Source organism: Diplotaxodon limnothrissa, linkage group LG15, assembly GCF_057381915.1.
Source record: "Diplotaxodon limnothrissa isolate DT_005_m linkage group LG15, D_limnothrissa_male_GT1.1, whole genome shotgun sequence".
Taxonomy (NCBI): Eukaryota; Metazoa; Chordata; class Actinopteri; order Cichliformes; family Cichlidae; genus Diplotaxodon; species Diplotaxodon limnothrissa.
This window is the reverse complement of record NC_140610.1, coordinates 26,834,054-26,859,173: the sequence shown is the minus strand read 5'-3', so window position 1 is coordinate 26,859,173 and position 25,120 is coordinate 26,834,054. Positions and strand designations below refer to the sequence as shown.

Genomic DNA, 25,120 nt, shown 5'->3' with positions numbered 1-25,120 from the left:
AAAACTCCTTTATTATTACTTCTGATTTTCAGCTGTGCATTTCAGGAAATTTTAAAGGGAGGAACAGAGTATTGGGACTTTCTGCTGCTCAACACTTTTGTTGGAGCTTTTTTTTTTCCTCATGAATGAAAACAGGAAGTGATTCACAACTTTAAAGTAAAACTTTATTGGTCCAAGTATATTTGAGGTATTTGTGAGATGAAGAAGTAAACATTTATACATTAAAAACACAAAGCAAAGGACAGAAAGACAAACAGTGAAATACAGGCACTGTGCATCAGACTGAGCTCAGCAGGTTAAAGCCGTTTCATTGGTCCAGATGAAAACTGTTTTTTTCCCTTTTCTGTGCTCAGACTGTTTCCTCTGGTAGGAGGAGCTTGCTGCTGTCATGTCGTCACAGCATCAAGCATGAGTTAAAGTGAGCCACCGTCAGCAGGTACTTCCTCATGTTCTCCCTGTGTGCATTTATCAGACACATGCAGCAACACGCCGGCACCCCTGGAGGTCAGCTGGTGTTCATGGGCTCTCCAGGTCAGTGAGTGACCCTGAAAACAGCAAACACAGAATAACTTCAGAAATGAGACCAGAGACAAGCTGCCAGGTGACACACCCCCCCGTCCCAAATGAGCCAATCAACAGGATTGCAGAGTCATTTTCACTGCAGCTTCAAAGTAACTGGCTGATAGCTGTGTGACGTCTTCATTTTGAGGGACACTGAAGTGAAGATGTTAGTATCTCCATAACAAACACACCAGGAAAAGAAGGCAGGATTCACAGCGACCTCACGTGCTCGCGGTTGGCACTGATGCCAAATAAAGATGGCACGATACCACTTTTTTATGTCCGATACCGATATCATAAATTTGGATATCTGCCGATACCGATATGAATCCGATATAGTGTTTTTTAATCAACAAAACTGTTTTTTAAATATCTTGCTGCATTTTGTATAAGTTCATACTCAAGTTTAAAACAACAACTACACTAAAGCTATTCTGTTATACCTGTATGCAAAAAAAAAAAAATTTCATAGTTCAGCAATACTGATCAATCTAATAAACTTAAACCTACACCATCCTCCCTATTCTGGTATTTTAAAGAGTACTTAGCATAAATATTAAGCAACCTAACTAATAGGGTTCCAACTCCCAGCAACAACAAAAATAAATAAATAAAAAATAGGGAACCACCCCTCACGCTCCACCTCATGATGCTTAATCGACGTAATCAACCTTAATTTGATGCAGTGTGAAAAAAAATGCACAGAAATCAATTATTTTTCAAGAAATATTAAATAGATTCAACATCTTTCTTCAACAAAATTGCAGACTGCACAGATGGTACCTTCCCAAAGGAAAAAGTACTATAGCTTACTAGGGTATATATATTAGACTTAATAGTTACTATATACAGTAATTGACTTCTATTCATTTTACATCAAATTAAAACTTTGGGTGTCAGATAATTATTTATTAAAAGCTAGACATTTTAAATGAGAATAAGAAAGAAAAGTATGTCTTTGTGCCCCCTTTTCCCTGTTAATGCCCTATCGGCCCCCCTGGCTAAACTTTGCTAGATCCGCCCCTGCACAGTTACCAGCGTCAGCTACGTAGAAAAAGATCCTGGAGTAGAAAGTAATATTAAATAAATTCTAACAATAGCTGATCAAGCTTAAACGTGCTGCTGTTGTTCAGCCGCTGGTTTCCTCTTTCTGGTGCAAAATGGGCCAAAAGCAAACTAGAGACACGGACTCGCGACAGAAAAGCCGATCAGCTGATCGTTAAGCAGTTTCATGATTGAAGTAGCAGCAGGAGAGGCAGTCGCTTGTTAAGCTTAACGCAGGAATGCTTTACAAACATTCAGAGATGGACTTACACACTTGCTTTACTTCTCTCGGGATAACTTTGTCGGAGATGAAATGCCGGGTTGCTAGCGAAGCTCCAAATGCTATCCAGACCACCGACAGGTCCAGCATGCCACAGCCGCTCTATCACGTGATGCATACTGCTCCGACGTGCTAACGTTCTGAGGTGAGTTACGGCGTGTTGCAAGTTTTGTGAGGTGCTTTCGTGATATTTAATGGATCGGATTACATTTTTTATTTTTCTCCGATATCCGATCCAGTAATTTAGGTCAGTATCGGACCGATACCGATACGTAATATCGGATCGGTCCATCTCTAATGCCAAATGGCCGATTGCTGTTTGTTCGCACGGCAGACAAAAAAAAAGTTCTGGACAGATGTGCATGGAAACTTTAACCAGAGGTGGCTGGGGTTTAGTCATTAACCTTTAGAGGTGATTTGGAATTTTTTGACAGATTCTTTTTCAACATCGGAGCCAAAAGAAAAAGCAAGGGTTTCTTTTCATACTTTCGTGCAGCTCCGTCGTCCTGATGCGGCTCTCGTTCAGAGTTAAAAATGAGGTAATCCTCTGCATGGGGTCAGAGGTCACAGCATTGTCAGAGCCAACCTCACAGGTCATCACCAAGATGGGACCTTTCACTGCCTTCAGCCAGAGTTGAACGCTCTCCTAAAGAAACACAGACACACTTATAAATGACTGAGGCAGCAGAGACGTGGCCGTCTGAACTCTGCATCACCTCTGTGGGAGCAGGAACGTCCAGCTTAGTGTCCTCGGGAGCTTTGACAATGATGGCCGTCTGATCCCGGTACACTCCAAGTCGACTGATGTCCTCGAACGTCACATAGGCAAGCGTAAAAAAGGGTTAAAGAAAACTTCTCACTTTAAAGAAAAGAGCAAAAATCTGTAGACTTAAGGCACTTTTATATACCTGATGCTGAGCAATGTGACTGATTCTCAGACTTATTATAGATTTTTCCTGCAGTTTCACTGAACCCAGGATCTCTGCATTATTATTTTCATATTTCTGGAGATGACTCTTTCAGCTAACAAGAAAGAAATCGAGAATGCTAATCCTACTACTTTCTTAAAATACCATAATAATCCAGGAAAATGGGCTCAACAGGAGACCCTGGGCCGGACTCGGCACATGTTTGGAGCTCGGATGAGGAGCTGGAGGACGGTGGCCTGTCGAAAGGCTGACGGCCTCTGAGAGGGGTGACCTCTGACCTCAGTCCCACATGGAAGGATATGAAGAGTTTTCCACGTTGTCCGTAAGGCTGAAAAGCTGCTGGGCACAGCTTCTGATGAAGCCGTCCAGCGCTTCCTCCACCAGCTTCAGCTTCTGAATCTCTCTATGGAACTTCTGCTGGTTCCTCCACAGGAAGCTGGAGATGGAGCTCCAACCTCTGCACACAGAGAAGGTTCATGCTAAAAGAGGAACTACCGACTCCTAACCCGAACTGGAAAAAACATCTTCAGCTGCTCTCACAGTCTCCTTGCAGGCTGCGTTTAACCTGCAATTTAACCTGAAGATGATTAACTTCCCTCCAAACCTGCTGTTTATCAGTGAGAGGCACTCAAACAAAAACTGCACTGCAGAACAAACCTGCACAAATTTGACTGGAGGAAAATTAGAATCACATAAAAACTTAATTTATGGAAAAAGATAGTGAGGCAGATCCTAACACATCCATCATGCTCTCGTTCAGGACTCACATCCACTTGATCTTGTGGGCCGACTCTCTGTGGATGAGGCTGATGCCGTCCAGGACCCTGGCGATGGCGTGCACTTGCTGCACGGAGGTCTGCAGGTTCGCTGCCACCTGCCTGATGTCCAGGGAGCCGTCAGGAGCTGCCAGCAGCAGCTCCAGGAAACCGCGAGTCAACGAGCCCAGAGGTTTGCCTGAACACAACGGAGCCGTTTGCTTCACAGTGCCGAGCTTTCACCAAAACTGTGTCTGATTCAGTAACAATCATTCAAAGGTACTGCAGTAGAGTCCAGGATTAGAAATGAGTAGAATACTAAGACTCACCGCGCTTGATGCTCTGCTGGAGGGAAGCACTGCAGAAGAAAAGAAGACTGCATTTGAGACTGTGCTGAACTAACAAGCTGCGAGAGGCAGTTAGAACTTTTTAATTAACAGACAACACAAAACACAGAGACGTAAGTTACCTGATATTGTCGTCCCAATCCCAGCCCGGACCCTGGAAAACAGAAACTATAAAATGAATCAATCGAATCACATTAGAGTCAAGATCAGGGCCAATGTTTCTCACTAGGGCAGCTTTGCATGACTGACATGTTCATCCTCTGCAGCAGCTTTTTTTTTTTTTTTTTTAGCTCCTATCGCTTTAAAGCTGCACTACTGTACTACTTTTCATTGATTAGCCATCCTCTGGAAGCCTACTGAGGGGCAGTTTATTTATGTGTAAAAGATGATGGCTGAGCAAGAAAAAAATGGAAACCAGATGATTGATGAATGAGCCTCGGCTTTTAATGCTTGACTCATGTTGATGACTTTGAATTTGGCTGGAATAATGGCACCAGTGTGACAGGGCTGCTCATGTGTCGCTCTGCTTTTGTGACCCATGTCATTCATGAAACCAAGTCTCTGTGTCATCGCTGCCACTGTAAATGAAATGGTCAGTGAAGCTGAAGTTTCACCAAGGAATTTTTCTCCTGTTTTCCGAACAGCGCACGGATTGTTCCTAAGAATTTTGTGTCTGTCTGAGCGACCCCTGGATCCTGTTGATGCCTGCTTGGTGCCCGTGCACTAATGCTCTTTAACTGCATGCTTCTGGCATGTGATTCTGGTAACCACATTGTTCTGGTCTTGCTTCACCTAACAGCTGCCTTTGACACAGTAGACTACAATAGTCTACTATCTTGATTAAATGATCTAGTGGGCATTGGTGGCACTGCACTTAATTCGTTTAGGTCACACTTAGCAAACAGAACTTTCTCCACCATCCTTCTCGGTTCTGAATTGTCTTCTGCTTCTCTGTCATTAGGCGTCCCACAGGGCTCAATTTTAGGGCCACTTCTGTTTTTGCTGTATTTACTTTAGTTTTTCTTTTAGTTAATTGACCTTTCTAATTTGGTGATTGAGTTGAACCAGATTTATGAAAGAACAGCAGTAAATCTCATTAGAGAGTTTCCGACATACTTTTTATTTCACAGCTTTAAAGATGATTCATTTTCTTAAAATATTAGCTAATTATTATCAGAGAAATGTTTCAGCACACGTCAACACGCTGCTCATTCCTCTTCATGTCCAACTAACAGTGAAGCTGCTGTCATTTTTCTGCACATGTGCTGCGTGTGTGCAGTTTGTCCAAAGCACGCAGCTATCCACAGAGACCTTCAGTTCAACCTCAGCAGTTTCTGAAAAATCACAACTAACCAAATCAGAACAGACTCCCACCTGTTGCTGTGGATTCGGTGCAGTTGGACGTTCCTCTCTAAATTCATCTTCCTCTCTGTCGTTACTGCAGCCTCCGGCGTGCCACTGCTCGTCTTCCTCAGAGGAATCGACCTCCCAGGCACTGAGCAGACCCAGCTGCCCATCCAGGCAAGGGGGCATGAGCGGAATGGCATCACTGGTGACTCCCTTTCTGCAGATATCCTCCGGCAGGAAGTGGTCTTCACAGATTAAAAGGTCCTCTCCAGTGTCCTGCCTGTGCGTCTCCCTCAGGGCGGCCAGCCAAACCTGAGCATAGCCGCCAGAGTTACTGCAGGTCAGTTGGACCTGATCACCCCACATGAGGCACTGCAGGGGAAACTGCACCACACCTCAACACAGTGATTTCATGACCTACACCAAAGTTCTAACGCCTATTTCATCTTTTATTCCATCTGCCTGCTGCCGCACGCCCTCAGAATCACAATAACTCATCTCTAATGAAATTAAAAACCAGCATTATTAGTTCATGGTTTGGTCCATGAACTAATTTGGCAAATTTGGCAAATTTGATCACGCCGCCATCTTCCTCGTGCCAAAATACAAACAAAGGCTGAAACAGGAAGTTCCGGTTCAGAGGAAGGTCGCGCGCTGGACGGATCGATCGGTGGCCGCTTTACAGGACGCACTCGATGACGCAGACTGGGGCATGTTCAGAAACAGCTCCGATAATGATGTCAACGTGTTTACGGAAGCGGTTGTGGGATTCATCGGGAAACTAGCGGATGATACCGTGGAGACAAAGACTGTCACAACGTTTCCCAACCAGAAGCCGTGGGTGGATAAAACCATCCGCGACGCTCTGAGATCCCGCACCGCTGCCTACAACACGGGACTCACGACGGGGGACATGGACCCGTACAAAGCCGCGTCATATAACGTGCGGAGGGCGGTGAAAGAGGCGAAGCAGCGCTACGGGAGGAAACTAGAGTCACAACTGCAACAGAGTGACTCTAGGAACCTGTGGCAGGGACTAAGGACAATAACGGACTATAAAGCACCAACAACCGGTATGACGAACGCGGCCGTGACTCTGGCAGATGAGCTGAACACTTTCTATGCTCGCTTCGAGGCTGCAGCTAAGGACTCCAACAATGCTAGTGCTAGCAGCGCTAACGGCTGCAGACAGGAAGATACTGCCAGCACCGGAAACGTGCTCGTCATCTCCGAGCATGAAGTAAGGAGAGCCTTCAAAAGAGTGAACACCAGGAAAGCAGCAGGACCAGACGGCATCCTAGGTCGTATCCTAAGAGACTGCGCATACCAGCTAGCTCCTGTGTTCACTGAGATATTCAACATCTCTTTATCTCAGTCAGTGATCCCCACATGCTTCAAAGAGTCCATCATTGTTCCTGTCCCGAAGAAACCCCACCCTGCTTCTCTCAATGACTATCGCCCTGTAGCCCTCACCTCAGTAGTGATGAAGTGCTTTGAACGCCTGGTCAGAGACTTCATCATTTCTTCACTACCAGACACACTGGACCCACTACAGTTCGCTTACCGTCCAAATCGTTCCACAGACGATGCCATCTCTCATCTCCTCCACACATCACTCACTCACTCACTTGGACACTAGAAGGGGGAATTATGTTAAAATGCTCTTCATAGACTACAGCTCTGCATTTAACACCATAATTCCCTCCACACTCACCACCAAGCTGGAGCATCTGGGACTCAGCTCATCTATGTGTCAGTGGATCTCCAACTTCCTAACTGGCAGACCACAGGCAGTAAGGATGGCGGACATGTCTCAGCCTCCACCACTCTCAGCACTGGAGCCCCCCAGGGGTGTGTCCTGAGCCCCCTGCTGTACTCTTTGTACACATATGACTGTGTGGCCACTACCAGCTCCACCACCATCATCAAGTTTGCTGACGACACCGTCGTGGTGGGCCTGATCTCTGATAACAACGAGACGGCCTACCTGAAGGAGATTAGGAATCTGGAGAACTGGTGCCAGAGGAACAACCTCCTTCTAAACGTCAGTAAGACAAAGGAGCTGATAGTGGACTTCAGCACTAAGCAGGAGAGGAACTACCAGACCCCCGTCATCAACGAGTGCCCAGTGGAGAGAGTGGACAGCTTCAAATACCTCGGAGTTCACATCACGCAGGACCTGTCATGGTCCTGTCACATCAACACCGTGGTGAAAAAGGCCCGTCAGCGTCTCTACCACCTCAGACGCTTGAGAGACTTCCAACTGCCCTCCAAGGTGCTCAGGAACTTTTACTCCTGCACCATAGAGAGCATCCTGACGGGAAACATCTTAACCTGGTTCGGGAACAGCACCATGCAGGACAGACGAGCTCTACAGAGGGTTGTGCGATCAGCTGAGCGCACCATCCGCTCCGAGCTCCCTGACTTGCACTCAATCTACAGCAGGCGGTGCTGGACCAAGGCCAGGAAGATCGTGAAGGACCTCAGCCATCCCAACAACAGACTGTTCTCTCTGTTGAGGTCAGGAAAGCGATTCCGCTCCCTGAAGACCAACACAGAGAGACTGAGGAGGAGCTTCTTCCCGCAGGCGATACGGTTTCTCAATCACACCACCACACAGTACTGACCCACACATACAGTTCTTACACACACACTGGACATTCTGGACATTGTTTTCACTTCATCACTTAAATCACTTTAAGCATATCTGCACTGTACAAGACATAATGTGGATTGCACAACACTGGACATTATATTCTTCATTTCCAGTTAATACTTGTACAGCTGCTGTTATTGTGTATATATTTATTTATATTTCTTCATACATTCTTATATAGTTCTATATTGTGTATTTTGTTGTACAGTTATTTTATTTTCAACTTTAATTTATATATTTTATCTTATTCTTTCCCAGTTAAATTTACCCTTCATTCTAATTTGTGTTGTACAGTTATTTCATTTTTAACCTTAATTTATATTTTATTCCTTCCTAGTTAAATTTACCCTTTTTAATTCTTCATATTAATTTCCTATCTTATGATTTTGCCTTTTCCTTTTTTGTTTTCTTTAGGTCACGAGCAGTTGTCCAAGCATTTCACTACATATCGTACTGTGTATGATTGTGTACGTGACAAATAAAATTTGAATTTGAATTTTTAATCAGTGTTTCATGAGAGCAAACAGCAACGGTTGCTTTTTGGTTGATTTTTTTATGTTTTAGCTTATGTGAAGCACTTTGTGATTTTTATCTTGAAAGGTGCTATATAAATAAAATTTTACTCACTTACTTACTTTTACTTGCTGACGTCACTCAGTTTGGTTTTCATGTGTTTTTAAAAAAAGTTTCCAAACCATTTCTTTACTTTAAAACTAAAAACAAAGACGTAATAACGTGAGCCTGGGAATGTTTGCAAACTGAGTTTGAAAACTCAGTCAGTCAGTCTGCCCCAGGGCAGCTGTGGCCACAGCTGTAGCTTGCGTCCACCAGTGTGTGAATGTGAGAGTGAATGAATAGTGGAATTGTACAGCGCTTTGAGGTTCTCGAAAAGCGCTATATAAATGCAATCCATTAAAACATTTTCATGGTTTAGAAGGAAAGGCTTGGAAAAGTCTTTGAATGTTTTGGAAATTTTTTCAGGATAATAAAATACTTTTTTCAAAGTAAACCTCCTTCATACAAAGCCAGCGGACACACAGCGGAGCTCGTACCTGGACCCGAGTCGGGTCTTTGGGGAAGCTGAAGAACCTCTTGGGGGGTGGCTGGAAGGCCCCCCGGGTGTAGTGAGCTACGCGGTTCGGACACCCAGAAACCACACACTTCACCATGCTAACCGCCTCTCCAACTGCATCCGGGATCTGTTTGTTACCGGTAAGACTCACAATCCGGACTTAACCCACGTACACCCGCCGCGTGCCGTTTGTTTATGTCTCGTGTCACCGGAAAAACACGTGCATGACCCGGATGTATAAATGCGGAAGAAGGTAAAGTAAAGAGACACGCCCCCTCTTCCTGCGCAGATTATAAAGCAGAGATTTAGAGTTTAAGACCGACGGAGACAAACTCCCCAGAGGTCTCCGAGCACAGTGTACATGGCTTCAGTGCTGGATCAGTGGGACAAGTAGGTCCAGATCGCAAGAACAAAGTATGTTTCCTTCTTAAAGTTAATGAGCCTGAACTTCAGAAGCCTAAATACTGAGGTTAGATTTGGATGTTTGGAGTTTTTACAGGGTGGGGTTGCTAGCCCCACGCCCAACCCTCCTCCTTTATCATCCGGGCTTGGGACCGGCAATGGCAGAGTTATGGAGATCACTAGCTGCCCGATGCGCCGCCCGGCATAGGAGGAACCAAGTGCTAAGATTTGGATGATCCTCCGTGTTTTCTGTGACAGTGAGACTGAAACTCTGGATCAGCCGAATCTTCCTGTGATTTTGGATCAATATTCAGTGCATTCCACAGTGACGGCTTCTGGCCGTGAAAATAGTCTGGAAGTTATGTGACCTAAATCTGAACAGTTTTATCTCCTAAAAAAATAAAGTTTCACATGACAGGAATCATAGGAAAGCCTTCAAGGTTAGTTTCTTTAGTTTTACATGAGTCTGAGATGAGCCCTTCTCCGAGGGACAGCTCATAATTGAGTTTGATTTTATTGCTCTATTTGTTTATACTTTAAAAATACATCTATACACACCTGTCAGCATCAGCTATTGTCCCTCTGACAGATCCATTTTAGAAAATGAGACATCTTCAGCATGGAGACCTATGGTTGATTCCTGGGCCACAGGCAGGAGACGGGGGAGAAGTCAAGGTACAGAGTAGGGAAAAAGAAAAGCCAGAGTCCATCCCACTAATGCTTTATTAATGTCTCACAGGCATAAAAGTGTCCAATATTTTTTAATGGAACTACTTTAAATTAAAACAACAGGCTGTGCATTTTTAAAATTTCACAGTGAGAAAGAATGAAGGGCAGATCACGTAAAATGACAAAAATAAAAATTCAATTTAATTCAGTTCACTTTTATTTATATAGCACCGAATCACAGCAACAGCTGCCCCAAGGTGCTTGATAATGTAAGGCAAAGACCCTACAACAATGCAGATAAAATGCCAACAATTTACGAGCAAGCACTTTGGCGGCAGTGGGAAGGAAATGCTTGTTTTTACCTGGAAGAAACAGGCTCGCAGAGGGGCGGCCATCTGCTGCAGCCAGTTGGGGGTGAGGAGAGAGAATAATGTATAAAAAATAAGGGACACTCTCATCATGGCCGGGGTTTGGCTGCTTCTTTTATGTGTTCAAGGTTAAAAACAATTATGCAAAGTGTACGTGTCCTTGATTATAGCTCCTCCTACAAGTGTCCTCTGTCGTCCTGAAACATTTTACGATTCACAGACTGGAGGACACAGGGACAGTGTCTATAACAGTAAAATTAACATAAAAAAACAATAAAGCACTTTTCAAAATCAGTCATAAATCACATAGAAGTGCATTTATTGCTGCAGGTCTCTAAGTAAAGACAACTCACAGAGTGGGAGTGGACCAACACAAAGGTATCTGCACTTTGATGCTTCCTTTACAAGAGGATACACTAATATACCTTTTGGAAAAGAAAACAAATCCCACAATTCAAAGTGTTAAGTGCTTATTTGGATTTTAACGAATGAATTCGACTTCAGTAATAGAAAAGCTGGATAGCGACAGATGTCACACTGTTACATCTCTGCAGCAAAGAGAAAAAAAATGAGAGTGAATAATATAAACATGATAAATTGGATACATCCTCCCTCTGTGTGATGGTTGCCATTATTGCAATGCTGTGTGGACTGTGTGGCAGCTGAAGGCTCTCACAACAACGGGTAGTGTAGAAACAATGGCAGACTTTAAAAAAGGCTCACATTTCTCTAACGGAAGCAGGTACCTCTAATAAGCATCTGTGCTGATGCACAAAAAAACCTGGTCTCACAGAAATAGATCTCCTAACACTGTTTTAATGTTACAATGTCAGAGCCACGTTAGAGTCAGTTGTGAAGTCTGTAGTAGTGCACACATGAATTATTTCATGTGAGCTAGCAGTATTGAATAATTATGTCTGTCAGTGATGAATCATTGATTTTTGATTTTTAAACTTTTTCAGTCAAAGGTAACTCTGATGCTTAACCCTCACCAAACCAAACAGACACTTAAACAGACATATCACTGATGTCATTGATGTGTCTGTTTAGGTGAAGAATTTGTTGTAGTTCAAGATTCATTCAGCTTTTTTGGTACGTCGTATGTAAGGTCATGGTATGTTGTCATCTATTATTATCTATTGCCTGCCTTTTATTATTGTTTTATTTTAAAATTTGTGTTTTGACTATTAGTTCCTGAAGATTAATACTTTTACAATGACCATCTTCTTTTTGATTGCTAGATGTTAGTAATGGTAAGACTACTTCTAGTAATTTCCTCTTATCTAAGATATGCAGTTAGTGTTGAGCTGGTCTTCCAGCGTCGATACGGAAGATGACAGAGCGCAAGTGGAAACCCAAGTGAACCATCATGCATCATCAACATTATCTGAAGCTGCGGTCATTTCCCACAGACTCTTACACAGAACACAGAGACACTGAGGAGTCATATGACCTAAGTCTAAACCCAGCGTACAAACTTTCAGTGAATGTGGTGCTGAAGGTGTGGAGGTGAATCAGAGTGTCAGAGGAGACTGTATAGAAAGACAGAGTGCCAGCAGGACAGTCCACATACACCCCTACTCTGCTCTTGATGAGGGAGGAGGAGATGGATGTTTCCCGGTTATTGTGCCACACAGAGTAACCACCATCAGAGCAGCTCAGACTCCAGGACTGATCATTCCAGCCAAACCTGCAGTCGGTCCTATCTGCTTTTCTACTGATTCCTCTGTAACTTACTGCTATAAAGACCCCCCCACTCCACTCGACCTCCCAGTAACAGCGACCAGTTAGAGCATTTCTACACAGCAGCTGAGAGCAGGTATCAAATCTGTCTGGATGATCAGGATACGACTGTTCCGCTCCCACTATCACCTTCCTGTTGTTGTTAGCAAGTTTGAGCTTCCTGTTTACTGAGTTTGTGTCCAGTTCAAGTTCAAAGAAATCTGATGGAAGAAGAGAGGAGACATAATAATAACTAACAAAAATATCATTTAAAGATAGGGTTTAAAGACAAACTGACAGGTGGCTTTTTTTCAGCAGTCAAACTTACACTTCCTAACATCAGGTTTCAACCTGTGTGCTCCACCATGCTCCACCCTGGATGAAAGAAGAGTTGGGATGACCATCAGCACCATCATGAACATAAAGAGTGATTTAACAGACATCTGTACCCTGACCTCAGTTTCCATTTTACATTTTTTTGAAACCTGCTTGTGTTGCTTATAACCGTATCATGATAATAATCCAGTGTATTTCACTGGATTATTGACAAAGTTCACAAAAGAATACTCTGCATTATAGATGCATGTTGCACATAATTATGACCATTAACCAATCTATTCAGAAGAAATATATTACACAAAAAATGTGAAAAGTATAAACTTCTTATGTGATGTAGATTCATTCTTCGGAAACCTCTGTGGTTCATCTGTGAAAAGAAATTTTAAGATCTTGTCATATTCCTGTACCTGAGAACATCAAGTCTCCAGTGTGAATCCTTTACTCCAGCCCATAGCTGTTCCACTCCTAAGTGTCCTGGATGATTGTAACTCAGATCCAGCTCTCTCAGGTGAGACGGGTTAGAACTAAGAGCTGAGGCCAGAGAAGCAAACCCTTCGTCTGTTACCAGACAACCTGATAGACTAGAGTTAGTAAAAACAAAATTCAAGCAGAAAGTAAAGAAAAACCTACACTTATTGACCATCTGCACCATTGGATGAACATTAAGATTGATTTAAGACAGTTGTATTCTGACCTCAGAGTTTCCATTTTACAGTGTGGACTTTTTAGTCCAGCGGAAAGCAGCTTGACTCCTAAATCCAGCAGATTGTTGTTGCTCAGGTCCAGATTTCGTAGATGAGAATGATTGGAGCTAATAGCTGAAGCTAAACAACCACAGCCTTCATTTGTGACCTGACAACCTGACAAACTGGATAAATAGAGGTCATGAAGTTAAAAACAAAGAATAAAACAAAAAACAAACAAAAAAACAACCCAACAAAAACAACAAAAAACAGATGTTGGCCACCCATTTCAACATTTGGACATTTTCACACGAGCATTAGTTGGCTATATTCTGACCTCAGAGATTCAATTTTACAGTGAGGACTCTCAAGTGCCATCGAAAGCTGCTGTACTCCAAAATCTTTGAGATTGTTGTTGCTTAGCTCAAGCTTTCTCAAATGGGATGAGTTGGAACGAAGAGCTGAGGCCAAAGGAGCGCAACCTTTTTCTGTTACCAGACAACCTGACAGACTGAGATTGAATCATGATTAAATCACACAACATTAAAGAAAAACCTTTAAAATAAGTCAAAATCTAAACATTAATTAATTGTATCCTTACCGGAGTGTTTCTAGTTTGCAGTGAAGACTCTGCAGTCCATCAGATAGCGGCTTCAATCCGGAATCCTTCAGGTTGTTGTTACTTAGGTCCAACTCTCTGAGACCAGAAGGCTGAGAGCTAAAAACTGAAGATAGAGTTTCACAGCTTCTCTCTGAAAGGTTGCATCTGTTGAGCCTGGGGAACAATTGCCAATGAAGACAAAGTGATTTATTTAAGTCATACAAAATAAAAAATATCCAATTTCCTTGACCTATTCACAGATCCACCTACAGAGCTCTGTTGGAAGCTTTGATGACTGGCAGGAGATTTACAAGAGCCTCATCTGAAGCAGAGTATTTCTTCAGATCAAACACTTCAAGTTCTTTTTCAGAAGACAATAAGATGAAGACCAGAGCTGACCACTGAGAAGGAGACAATTTTTCTGTGGGGAGACGTCCTGAACTCAGGGACTTTTGGATCTCCTCCACTAGAGAATGATCATTCAGCTCATTGAGACAGTGGAACAGATTGATGCTTTTCTCTGCAGACAGATTCTCACTGATCTTCTTGATGTATTGGGCTGTTTCCTGATTGGTTTGTGAGCTACTTCCTGTCTGTCTCAGTAGACCCTGTAAAAGAGTCTGATTTGTTTGCAGGGAAAGACCCAGGAGGAAGCGCAGGAGCAAGTCCAGGTGACCTTTTGGACTCTTTAGGGCTTTGTCCACAGCACTCTCATGGAGATGTTTGAGTTTAGATTTGGGTCTTACTTTAGACAGCAGAGATGTTGTTTGTTGTTCTCTCAGCAGGTTGACTCCAGAGTTGATGAAGGTCAGATGGACATGAAGAGCAGCCAGAAACTCCTGAACACTCAGATGGATGAAGCAGAACACCTTGTCCTGGTACAGTCCTCTCTCCTCTTTAAAGATCTGTGTGAACACTCCTGAGTACACTGAGGCTGCCGTGATATTGATGCCACACTCTATCAGGTCTGATTCATAGAAGATCAGGTTTCCTTTCTGCAGCTGATCAAAAGCCATTTTCCCTAGAGACTTGATCATCTTCCGACTCTTTTTATTCCAGTGTGGATCTGTTTCAGCTCCTTCTTCATACTTCACATTATTCACTTTGGCCTGAACCACCAGGAAGTGGATGTACATCTCAGTCAGGGTCTTGGGTAGCTGTCCTCCCTCTCTGGTTTTTAGCACATCCTCAAGAACTGTAGCAGTGATCCAGCAGAAGACTGGGATGTGGCACATGATATGCAGGCTTCGTGATGTCTTGATGTGGGAGATGATCCTGTTTGATTTTTCTTCATCTCTGAATCTCTTCCTAAAGTACTCCTCCTTCTGTGGGTCAGTGAATCCTCTGACCTCTGTCACCATGTCAACACAGTCAGGAGGGATCTGACTGGCTGCTGCTGGTCTTGTGGTTATCCAGATGCGTGCAGAAGGAAGCAGGTTCCTCCTGATGAGGTTTATCAGCAGCACATCCACTGAGGTGGACTCTGTAACATCAGTCAGGGTCTCAGTTTTGTGGAAGTCCAGAGGAAGTCGACACTCATCCAGACCATCAAAGATGAACAAAACCTGGAAGTCTTCAAAGCTGCCGCTATCTTCTTCTTTGGATTCAGGAAAGAAGTGATGAACAAGTTCCACCAAGCTGAACTTTTTCTCTTTCAGCACATTCAGCTCTCTGAAAGTGAATGGAAACATGAACTGGATGTCCTGGTTGGATTTGTCTTCAGCCCAGTCCAAAGTGAACTTCTGTGTTAGGACTGTTTTCCCAATTCCAGCCACTCCACTTGTCAGCACTGTTCTGATTGGCTTATCTTTAACAGGTGAGATTTTAAAGATGTCTTCTTGTCTGATTGTTGTTTCTGGTCTGTCTGATTTCCTGGATGCTGTTTCGATCTGTCTGACCTCATGTTCATTATTAACCTGTGCAGTCCCTCCCTCTGTGATGTAGAGCTCTGTGTAGATCTGATTCAGAAGAGTTGCATTTCCTGCTTTAGCAATTCCCTCAAAAACACACTGGAACCTGTTCTTTAGGTTAGCCTTGACTTGACGCTGGCACTTTGCAGTCTGAATTCCTACAAAATAAAAACAATGACAAGTTAATAAAGCTTAATAAAAGGTCAACTTCTTTTTTTTTAAACACACTCCATTAAATCTATTCTGCCAGAAAACTTCATAGATGTGATGGAGATGCGTAGAATCTATACAAACAGAGTTTGAAATGTCAACTTTTTCTGTTGCTTCTTTTTCTGCTTTCCATTGTGTTAAAATTCTCTTACTGCACTGCAGACGGTCAGCCAACTCTTGCTGCTTCATTCGCTTCAGGAAATCCACTGTAATTCTCAGAAATGACTCGCTGGTACTCTTCCTCTCCTCCTCGTCAGATTCCAACACCTCCTCATTTTCCTTCAGATTCTCTGCATTTTTGGGGTAACCTGGACTCAGAATGTTCTGGATCTTTTTCAGCTCATTCTTCACAAAACTGAAAATGTTTTCCTCCAACATCTGGAACCCAGAAAAAGGTTGTTTAACTTCAGTTGAGACTGACGAGAAATGTACGCCTTTGTAATAATACACTACAGTTAATGTGCCAGAATTTATTCATTGCTTCCATTCATCCTCCCTCTTCCGCTTATCTGAGTCACAGAGGAGCTGGAGCTGATTCCATGAGGTGAGAGGCAGTGTGCGCCTTGATCCAGGGCTAACTCAGAGAGACAGATAACATTCACACCTATTGGCAATTTAGAATCAAATTAACCTAACCCCAACAACTGCATGTCTTTGAACTGTGGGAGAAAGCCAGAGCACCTAGAGACAAACACAGGGAAAACTTTACACAGAAAGCCGCTGGCCAGATGGTGGAACAGTGCTACCACCACACTGAACTGCTGAAGTTATAATAAAAATAAAATCAAATAAATTATTTATATTTATATACAGGCATAACTAAACAATGTACCCAGTTGTCACGGCTTTGTTCTAGGGGTCCAAGGCTCATGTGTTTATTGTGTTCTGCTATCTCTCTCCTGTTACTCAGTCTCTCTGTGTGTGTTTGTGTGTGTGTTATTTACATCCGCGTAAATAACATACACACGTTTTGGTTTGCTGGAGGAATTATTCCTGAGCTGGAGGCAGCCACACCTGCCGTTCGATATCCGTGGCCAGCTGATTACCGTTGTCAGGAGCACTGGCTTTAAGAGGGTGGCTGAGCTCCTGCCGGCGTCAAACACTTTAAGTACAGCCGTTGACTAATGTGTGTTAAAGACCTCGCTATAGTGGATTATTCTGCTGAGCTGTGTTTTTTTGTGTGCCACCACGAGTTGGGAGCGGAGTGCGTCTATTGTCATGGAGGGAAGTCACGGTTTGGAACTGGGGTTTTGGAACATAATAAAATAAAGTTTAATTACTTTACTTCTAGAAAACAATCTAGACTTCCACTCACCATAAATACGTAGTCCAGATGTGTTTGATGGTGCAGGACCTGCTGGTCAACACTGCAGAACACATTTAACTTTAGTATAAGTACAGTTTGTTTAAGGGGTTCCTTTCTATAATAAATTCTGATGGAAACAAAGTAAATACTTGTATGTGATCCCAAAAGCTTGATTCTGTTCATCTGGATGTTGTGTTTTCAGTGGGAGAAATGTTTCATCACTCATCCAAGTGACTTCTTCAGTCTCAGCTGACTGCAGGTTTCCCCAATCCCACTGAAAACGCTACATCCAGATAATCAAAATCAACTTTTGGGGACTTACTTATCTAAATGTTGGATATGATGTATTCAAGGAGGACGCAAAATGAAATTCTTATATTCTTACCTGTTATCAACAGACTGGGGTCCATCTTGTAAAAATATCTTCCATTCTATAGACCCACAGCTGGGTGCAAGCTGTGCGTCTGGACTTTCCTGAAGGACACTGTTAGAAGTACACAGATTTAACACACTCCACTGAAAAATTCAGCATAAAACATCTACTGAAAAAAAAAGTAGGGCATGTAAGGTGAAAACTTGGTGTGGAGGCAAAAAGTAAAAACATGCAATCAAACCAAAAAAAACTGGTACCACATGGGTCAAATGATTTCAGTACAAGGAGGCATACTGAAGGAGTCCTTAGGAAGGATCTCCAATGATGCACTGAGCACTCAATCTTCTCCTTTACTCTCTATACTTTTATATGACGCTATTGCATGTCACTATATTTGTTCCAGCTCTTTCTTGTAATCTGCAGTCACACAGATAATTGTACTTAGTGTTCTTGGAGCTGCTTTTTTCAGTGTGTAAAAAACTTCTGGTTTTATGGACAAAATTTCTTGGTGTAGCCAAGAAGAGGGTTTCCAGACAGATATTACCTTTTTCAGGATTATCTGACCATCATGAACTCTCCTTATGAGGCCATTGCTCTCAAAATGTGTGAATACAAATTATTTTTTTTTGCAACATCATAACGAAACAAAACCAGTGGGCGCAAGAAACTATATCAAACACACATATGCAAATGCACGCACGTACACACACACACACACACACACACACACACACACACACACACACACACACACACACACACACACACACACACACACACACACACAGTGAAGCTTACTAGTTTTTAGACAACTGCCAGCTCTGAAATTTGCTGCGTCTGTCTTTCGTCTGTTCGCTCTTCGCGGACTCGCAACTTGATTCAGGTCCAGTTTCTGTTACAGCAGAGTCCAAGCTGCTCTGTGTCTTTTTGCTTAAACACAACACACACACACAGACACACAGACACACACACACAAGTGAATACAGAAGAACAAGAAGACTCAGCACAAAACAAACTGTATCAAACTTTAGGATTATTGAGTTATTTTTTAAATAAGGAGAATTAGTAACATTGTTAACTTCACCATTGTAATCTCTGCCCCACATTTACTTTGTTCCCATCTCATCACCTAAAGCTTGGGGCTATTGTGCTGCATTGGCTGTGCACAACATGCAAATCACTACTAATCAGTAAAAGAACTTGAAATTTAACAGGCTGTGAGAGAAGAAGTTGATGACATAGAGCTACATTCCAGCTTCCGCTTGTTAACTGATGCTATAAACCACCGAGTTAAAGTGCTTTAAGAGCACAGGTGGAAGACGTGTTATGTTTTTAAGTGATGATGAGCTCCTCTTCTCCTCTTGCCTGGCAGCTACATATTCACATCCTCTGTCTCTGCTCTGCACATGTCCAAACTGTCTTTACTCATCTCTAATCTTTCTGAAAATCTGAACTCGGACTTGTCCCTTCTTTATAATAGTTTCGGTCTCCATATCTATTTTTTTTTTTTTTGTGTGTCCCGTTTGGATCTTTAGCCATCAGAATTGTTGTCTTAAGGCCAAGAAAGATGCCAAGCGGATTTATTTTACCAAGTGGATCATCATGGCCTTGCCATATTGGTCCATTTGATTGACCTTTATTATAATTATGAATTTATTTTATTTTCAGTTGCTACAAACTGAAAATAAAATAAAGACATGACTGGGGGATAGGACAGGGAGAAAGAATGAAAAGAAAGAATGAAAGAAAGAGAGGGAGAGAAAGAAAACCAAAGGGGAGAAGAGACGGTGAGAAGGGGGGGAAGAAAGAGAAAAAAACAAACAAACAAAAAAACAAAACACCTGGGTCACCTGTATGGAGAAAAAAAACAGAAGAGAAAGCAAACAGCAAAGAGCAACATAATAAAAAAACAGCACCATCACAATAAACTAGCTAGCAGTAGATATCAGTAGATACTAAATAATAAACGATATTGTGCAGCACGCAAGATAGACAGCGCACAATGTGCTTTGAGGCAGCAGCCAAGAAAGCTGTAGTCCGCGTCTGTGAATACCCGTGTGTACACCTGTGTGCATACCTGTGTGGATCAGCATGCTTGCATTCCAAAGGTTTCTCCATGTAATGATCTGCTAGGGAGTGTGGGGAGCCACAGCCCCGTCCTCCAGGGTATGAAGCAGGTATGGAGGAGATCAAAACTCCAGACATCCAGAGGCCCCCAGAACACAAGAGACCAAGGAAGACCAACAGAGGGGCAGCTGCGCCACTGTCCCAGTAAGAGCTGAGGAGAGTCCCAGATGAGGGCTCACTCAGCAGCCGCGGAGCAGAAGCCAGGGGGAGTTGCAGTGACGCGCCCGTGAGCTCCGCCGGCAGCCAGCTGTGCCTGAGTGACCGAGCCCCAGGCCGAGAGGCCGGGGGCACCCCACCTCTGAAGTGGCCCGAGCGAGCCCCAGGCTCCAGGCCCCGATAAGCGGCCGCCAAGGAGTGAGCTGGTGTGTACCCGGACGCCCACCCCCAGACACAAAGAACCACCAACGCACCGACACCTGAGGGAGTCCGCCACTGGCAGGGGAAGTGGTGGTGGGTGGAGATAGGCCTCCAAACCTTGGAGGGCCTGAGATGTCCCCAGAGAGGTGGCGTCTGATACCCAACCTGACATATAGACACAGACATACAGCCACACACAGACACAAACATCCATTCCCACCCTCATGCTCTCATATGCACTTACTCCACACTCAACCAACGTGGAGACAGACATAAAGAGACGCTGTACACACGATCACACTCCCCAAGCGTACTCTACGAACCGGGTCTAGGTACCCTTGTATCTCCCCCTCCTGCAGAGAGTTCCTGGCACAGAGAGTTCCATATCTACTGACATTCCTTTTCTCTCTGGAGCACACCTCCACCACTCCACGCTCTCTGATCCACCCCACTGACCCCACACTGATTGTTATTAACTTTACAAATGATCACTTCTGTAGTTTGTTCTACATCACCTCAGAGATGTCCACTACATTCCTGCTTTATTGAAGTTTATGCAGGTGGATGCTTCTCTAGTGTCCTGGATTGTTGATTACCTGACAGGAAGACCACAATATGTACGTCTCCCACAGTGTGCGTCTGACAAGGTAATCAGCAACATAGGGGCACCCCTTCCTCTGCACCCTCTACACCACAGACTTCAGCCACTGCACAGAGACCTGCCATCTTCAGAAGTTTTCTGATGACTCTGCGGTGGTTGGATGCATCAGCAGGGATGATGAGACAGAGTACCGGGCTGTGGTCGACTCCTTTGTCACGTGGTGTGAGCAGAATCATCTGCAGCTCAACGTGGCAAAGACCAAGGAATTGATCGTGGACTTTAGGAAGACCAGGAAATACTTGACCCCTGTTTCAATCCAGGGGGTCAGAGTTGACATTGTGGAGGACTATAAATACCTTGAAGTACATATCGACAATAAACTGGACTGGGCTACAAACACCACAGCACTTTACAGAAAGGGCCAGAATCGTCTCTATTTCTTGAGGTGACTGAGGTCCTTCAACATCTGCCAGAAAATGCTCAGGATTTTCTACGAGTCTGTTGTGGCCAGTGCGATCCTCTATGCTGTTGCATGCTGGGGGAGCAGGCTGAGGGTCGCAGATGCCAACAGACTCGATAAACTGATTCGTAAGGCCAGTAATGATGTGGGGATGGAGCTGGACTCCCTCAAGGTGGTGTCGGAGATAAAGACAATGTTGGATAACACCTCCTACCCACTCCATGACATGCTGGTCAGTCACAGGAGCACGTTCAGTGAGAGACTGAGATTACCGAAAAGCACCACTGAATGACACAGGAAATCATTGCTGCCTTTGGCCATCTCCCTGTACAACACATCCACTTAACACACTGTTTACTGCAACAGGCATTATCGAATTTCCCAGAGGAACCCACCCGAGGGATTAATAAAGTTCTATCTTATCTTATCTTATCTTATCTTAACAGCTACACCCTTCTTGCACATGTTCTTTTTCAGCTATTTATTAATAAGTGACTTTTATGTATATATATACCTGTATATATTGTGCTATTCTTAGTTAGAGTATTGTCTGTCTTTGTTAATGTTTGTTTATAATGGAGCACTGTAATAAAAAATAATTTCCCCTAGGGATCAATAAAGTATTCTGATTCTGATTATTAAATCTCATCACTGTGTCCTCTTGAGTCTGCATTTGGGTCCACCCCCAAACATCCGCCCCTAGGCCCCCTCAACACTGACCTTGTTGTTTTTGTAAAGTGCGCCGAGATTAACCTTGATTTGTATGAAGTGAACTTTAACCCTTTCTTGCATGAATTATGACAACCTCAACCAGGATTTTTTTCTTAAGTATTTTCATCCATCTTTAAACATGAAGATTTTTGAACTTCTTTTTTTTTTAAACATGTACTTTTCAAAGAGTTATTTTTTTTTAACCCATAACAAGGGTTAAGGCCGCAGGAGTAGAAGAGTAATTGGTTCACAGGGAACTGAGACATGTAATTTTGACATGTTTATCTCTAAAATTTGCAGCAGCAATTTAACTCAGACTCAGTAACTTTAAAGCAAAGTGGTTAGCAGTGCAAAGAGTGGAGCTGTGCTTTATTTAACTCATTGGGTTTATATGGGACATGTTATCATTTTACACACATCGCTCTGGTCATAACATGCTAACTTCTGAATAATAACTGATTAATTATTTCTGTATAATAAACAGACTTACTGTTTTTTAAATAAGGGCTTCTTTTTCAGTCTGATATGATGTTTGCTGCTCGCTGACATGGGTTCAGGTTCAGATCCAGCAGAGTATGATTTGTACCACAGCTTTTTTCTTCTACATAAAACACACACACAGATTTGAGTGATGACATCACTGCCTCATCGGTCAGACATGAGCATCTCTGATCAGTTTGAACTCACAGAGGTTACAGCAGTGTAATGTGGAGACAAAGGCTGTATCCCAATTCAGGGTCTGCAGCCTGAAAGGCCGCATTTTAAGGCCGATTACGTCACAGCGACGTGACGAAGGCTGTCCCAATTCGAAGGCTGCTCGAAATGCGGCCCTGAAATGCGTCCTTCATTTCCCTGAATTTTAAGGACGTGGCGGTGTAGACTTCTTGGCCCAACATATCCCAGAATGCATAGCGCGGCGGTGGGTGTGGATAATTTTGCCGAAAAAAAAACGCGGATGAGGGGCGGCCGAAGAGTAAACTTTAAGTAAGTACTGAATATTATGTCACTTATTTATGTGCAAATGTTTAATAACAAAGAACATTAAACATTACTGTTGGCCACATGTCGGCAAAGTTATGTGACATTAGTGACGTTTGTACTAACTTGGTTTTAAAGCCTTTACTTTAAAATATACGCTGTTCAATAGCTGACCTTAATCTTACAGAGAATGATCAAAGCTCATGTAGAAACAAACAAACAAATGAACAAAAGATTTTCTCTTTCATTTCTGTCAAACAAAGCTGTATGAAACGTTTCCAGCTGTTAGTATCATGGTTGCTAGGCAACCTGGGCAGCGCAACGGAGGCTAGACTGTCCCATTTCACAAGCCTCGCACTTCTGGCCTTAGCGGTCTTTAAGTACGCAGCCCTTGAGGATCGTTGAGGCTGTGTACTTTAAGGCTGCAGACCCTGAATTGGGATACAGCCATTGAGCAGTAGTGAAAAACAGGAAACCAGTGAGAAGGTTTACTGGGAAACAATCAGGATGTAATTTCTGTGTTCATGTTGCTTTCAGGCCCCTCTTCTGTGGAACCAGCTTCCAGTTTGGATTCAGGAGACAGACACTATCTCTACTTTCTCATAGGAGATTATGATTGTTGGGTCTAGATTACAGTATTAAGGGCCTGAGGTGACTGCTGTAATATCTTTATTCAGAACACTGAAGTTTCACTCTGTCAGTGTAAAATTTGTATCTCTCTGTTTAATCCAACCTCATGTTGGTGTAGTGCCCTGAGTCACTGTCCTCTGAAACATATACATGAAAACAAAAACTTACAGTACCTTTTAGAACTTTTTGAAGACCATTGTTCTTTATAATCAATCGGCTTGTCGAGGGACCTGTCACTCTTTACAGACACAGAGCTGGGTTCATGTTCAGGTCCAGCAGAGTGTGATTTGAACCACAGCTTTGGTCTAACACAAACACAAACAGAGCTTTGAATGTGAATAATGATGGAGCAGTGATGTGAGTGCTGAGCTGTGACATGGAGAAGAGTCCTGATAGTCAGAGACGGTCCTCTCACCTCTGAGCTTTGGTCTGGCTCTCATGTTCCCCACACAGAGTGGCTGCAGAGGGAGGGACTCCCTCCTCTCTTTGCTCACACTGATCCATAGCAAAGCCCACACCTTCACACGGAAACAGCAAACTAATAGTTAACAGTGAAAGAAACATTGGTGAGACAAGCTGAGACAGGCTGGACAATTATGGACAAATGTATTAAACCCTCCAAAATAGGGCTAGCCAGCGTTGGGACCAGGAAGTAGAGTTGCAGTCTTACACGCCTCTCTGCAGCTTCTCTCCTCCTGTTACCCTCCCCAAAACCCATCTCCATAGAGACTGTGTCAGCTCCCAAACAGACAAAAAACAAACATAAAAAACACAAAGAAAGAACAATACAGCATCCACATCTGAACTAAAGAGTAAAACAGTGAAATGTGGATTATTAAACATTAGGTCTCTCTCTTCCAAGTCTCTGTTGGTACATGTCTTAATAATTGATCAATAAATCGATGTCATATGCCATGGGAGTGTCTGGTCGGATGTGGTCCAGGTTCCTGCGGTGGAGTTGGCCAGCTCATCACCTGCTTCCAATTTCCGGGCCTCCATCTGGAGGGTTTTTAAGCCAGCGTTTCCTGCCACTCCTTGCCAATTCATCCTGCTACCACTAGTGGTAAACTTGGCCTCCGCTGTGTTTGGACTCCGTTTGCCTGGATCGTGGGTTGATCCTGTGTTCTCCAGATGCATCACCCGTCGTGCTCATCAGCAGCGCTGGTTCTGTTTCCACTCCGTTCTCCAGTCTGCCTAGAACCCTAGGACTCACCATCTCCTCGGCCTGCCCTCCAGCCCGTACTTCAACGGTGAATTCCTCTCCCCTGGACACCCTGGAACCTGGACCAGCTTCCCCGCATTCTCAGCCATCCCTGGGACGCTCCCACGGCAACCCCTCCTCTGCCTAATAGCCGGTGTTTTCAAGTAAGCACAAGACTCTCCACTAGTACCACTCTAATTGTTTTCCAGATCAGTAAAACCTCGTGTTCTCCTTGTGTTCCACGTCCGTTTCTCCATCCTCTGGTCTCCCTCAGTTCCTGCGTATAGTTTCTGTTAGAATCAGCCTTGTTTAAGTACTTTTTTCCTACAAATAAATTGTACATAGTTCGAGCAATTGAGTCTGCTCTTGAGTCCACAGCATCCTTGTTTGAGACAATCAATTTACTTTACCTTACAGAAACCTGGTTGCAGCAGGATGATTATGTTAGTTTAAATGAATCAACACCCCAGAGTCATTCTAA

General features: G+C 43.5%; 2 protein-coding genes across 8 annotated transcripts; both read right to left on the bottom strand.

Moving 5' to 3' along the window:
• Nucleotides 1–179: 179 nt before the first annotated feature.
• Nucleotides 180–9,088, bottom strand: LOC146617650 (transcription factor E2F6-like). Its single transcript, XM_085372680.1, has 9 exons — nt 8,972–9,088; nt 5,291–5,575; nt 4,039–4,070; nt 3,899–3,927; nt 3,582–3,768; nt 3,116–3,271; nt 2,602–2,716; nt 2,372–2,531; nt 180–545 (listed from the first exon to the last, which is right to left on the bottom strand). The coding sequence occupies exons 1-9, from the start codon at nt 9,086–9,088 to the stop codon at nt 517–519; spliced, it is 1,110 nt and encodes a 369-aa protein (XP_085228806.1). The 3' UTR covers nt 180–516.
• A 2,758-nt stretch (nt 9,089–11,846) lies between these two features.
• LOC146617649 (NLR family CARD domain-containing protein 3-like) lies at nt 11,847–17,243 on the bottom strand. 7 transcript variants are annotated; one of them, XM_085372658.1, is made up of 9 exons: nt 17,211–17,234; nt 16,048–16,273; nt 14,046–15,843; nt 13,776–13,949; nt 13,512–13,685; nt 13,186–13,359; nt 12,899–13,072; nt 12,481–12,527; nt 11,847–12,373 (listed from the first exon to the last, which is right to left on the bottom strand). In XM_085372658.1, the coding sequence occupies exons 1-9, from the start codon at nt 17,211–17,213 to the stop codon at nt 11,847–11,849; spliced, it is 3,297 nt and encodes a 1,098-aa protein (XP_085228784.1). In that variant the 5' UTR covers nt 17,214–17,234. The 7 variants fall into 7 exon arrangements, with proteins under 7 accessions (XP_085228784.1, XP_085228785.1, XP_085228787.1 ...); XM_085372659.1 differs by lacking the exon at nt 13,512–13,685 and having other exon boundaries at nt 13,153–13,359; XM_085372661.1 differs by lacking the exon at nt 13,512–13,685.
• Between the last annotated feature and the right edge of the window lie 7,877 nt (nt 17,244–25,120).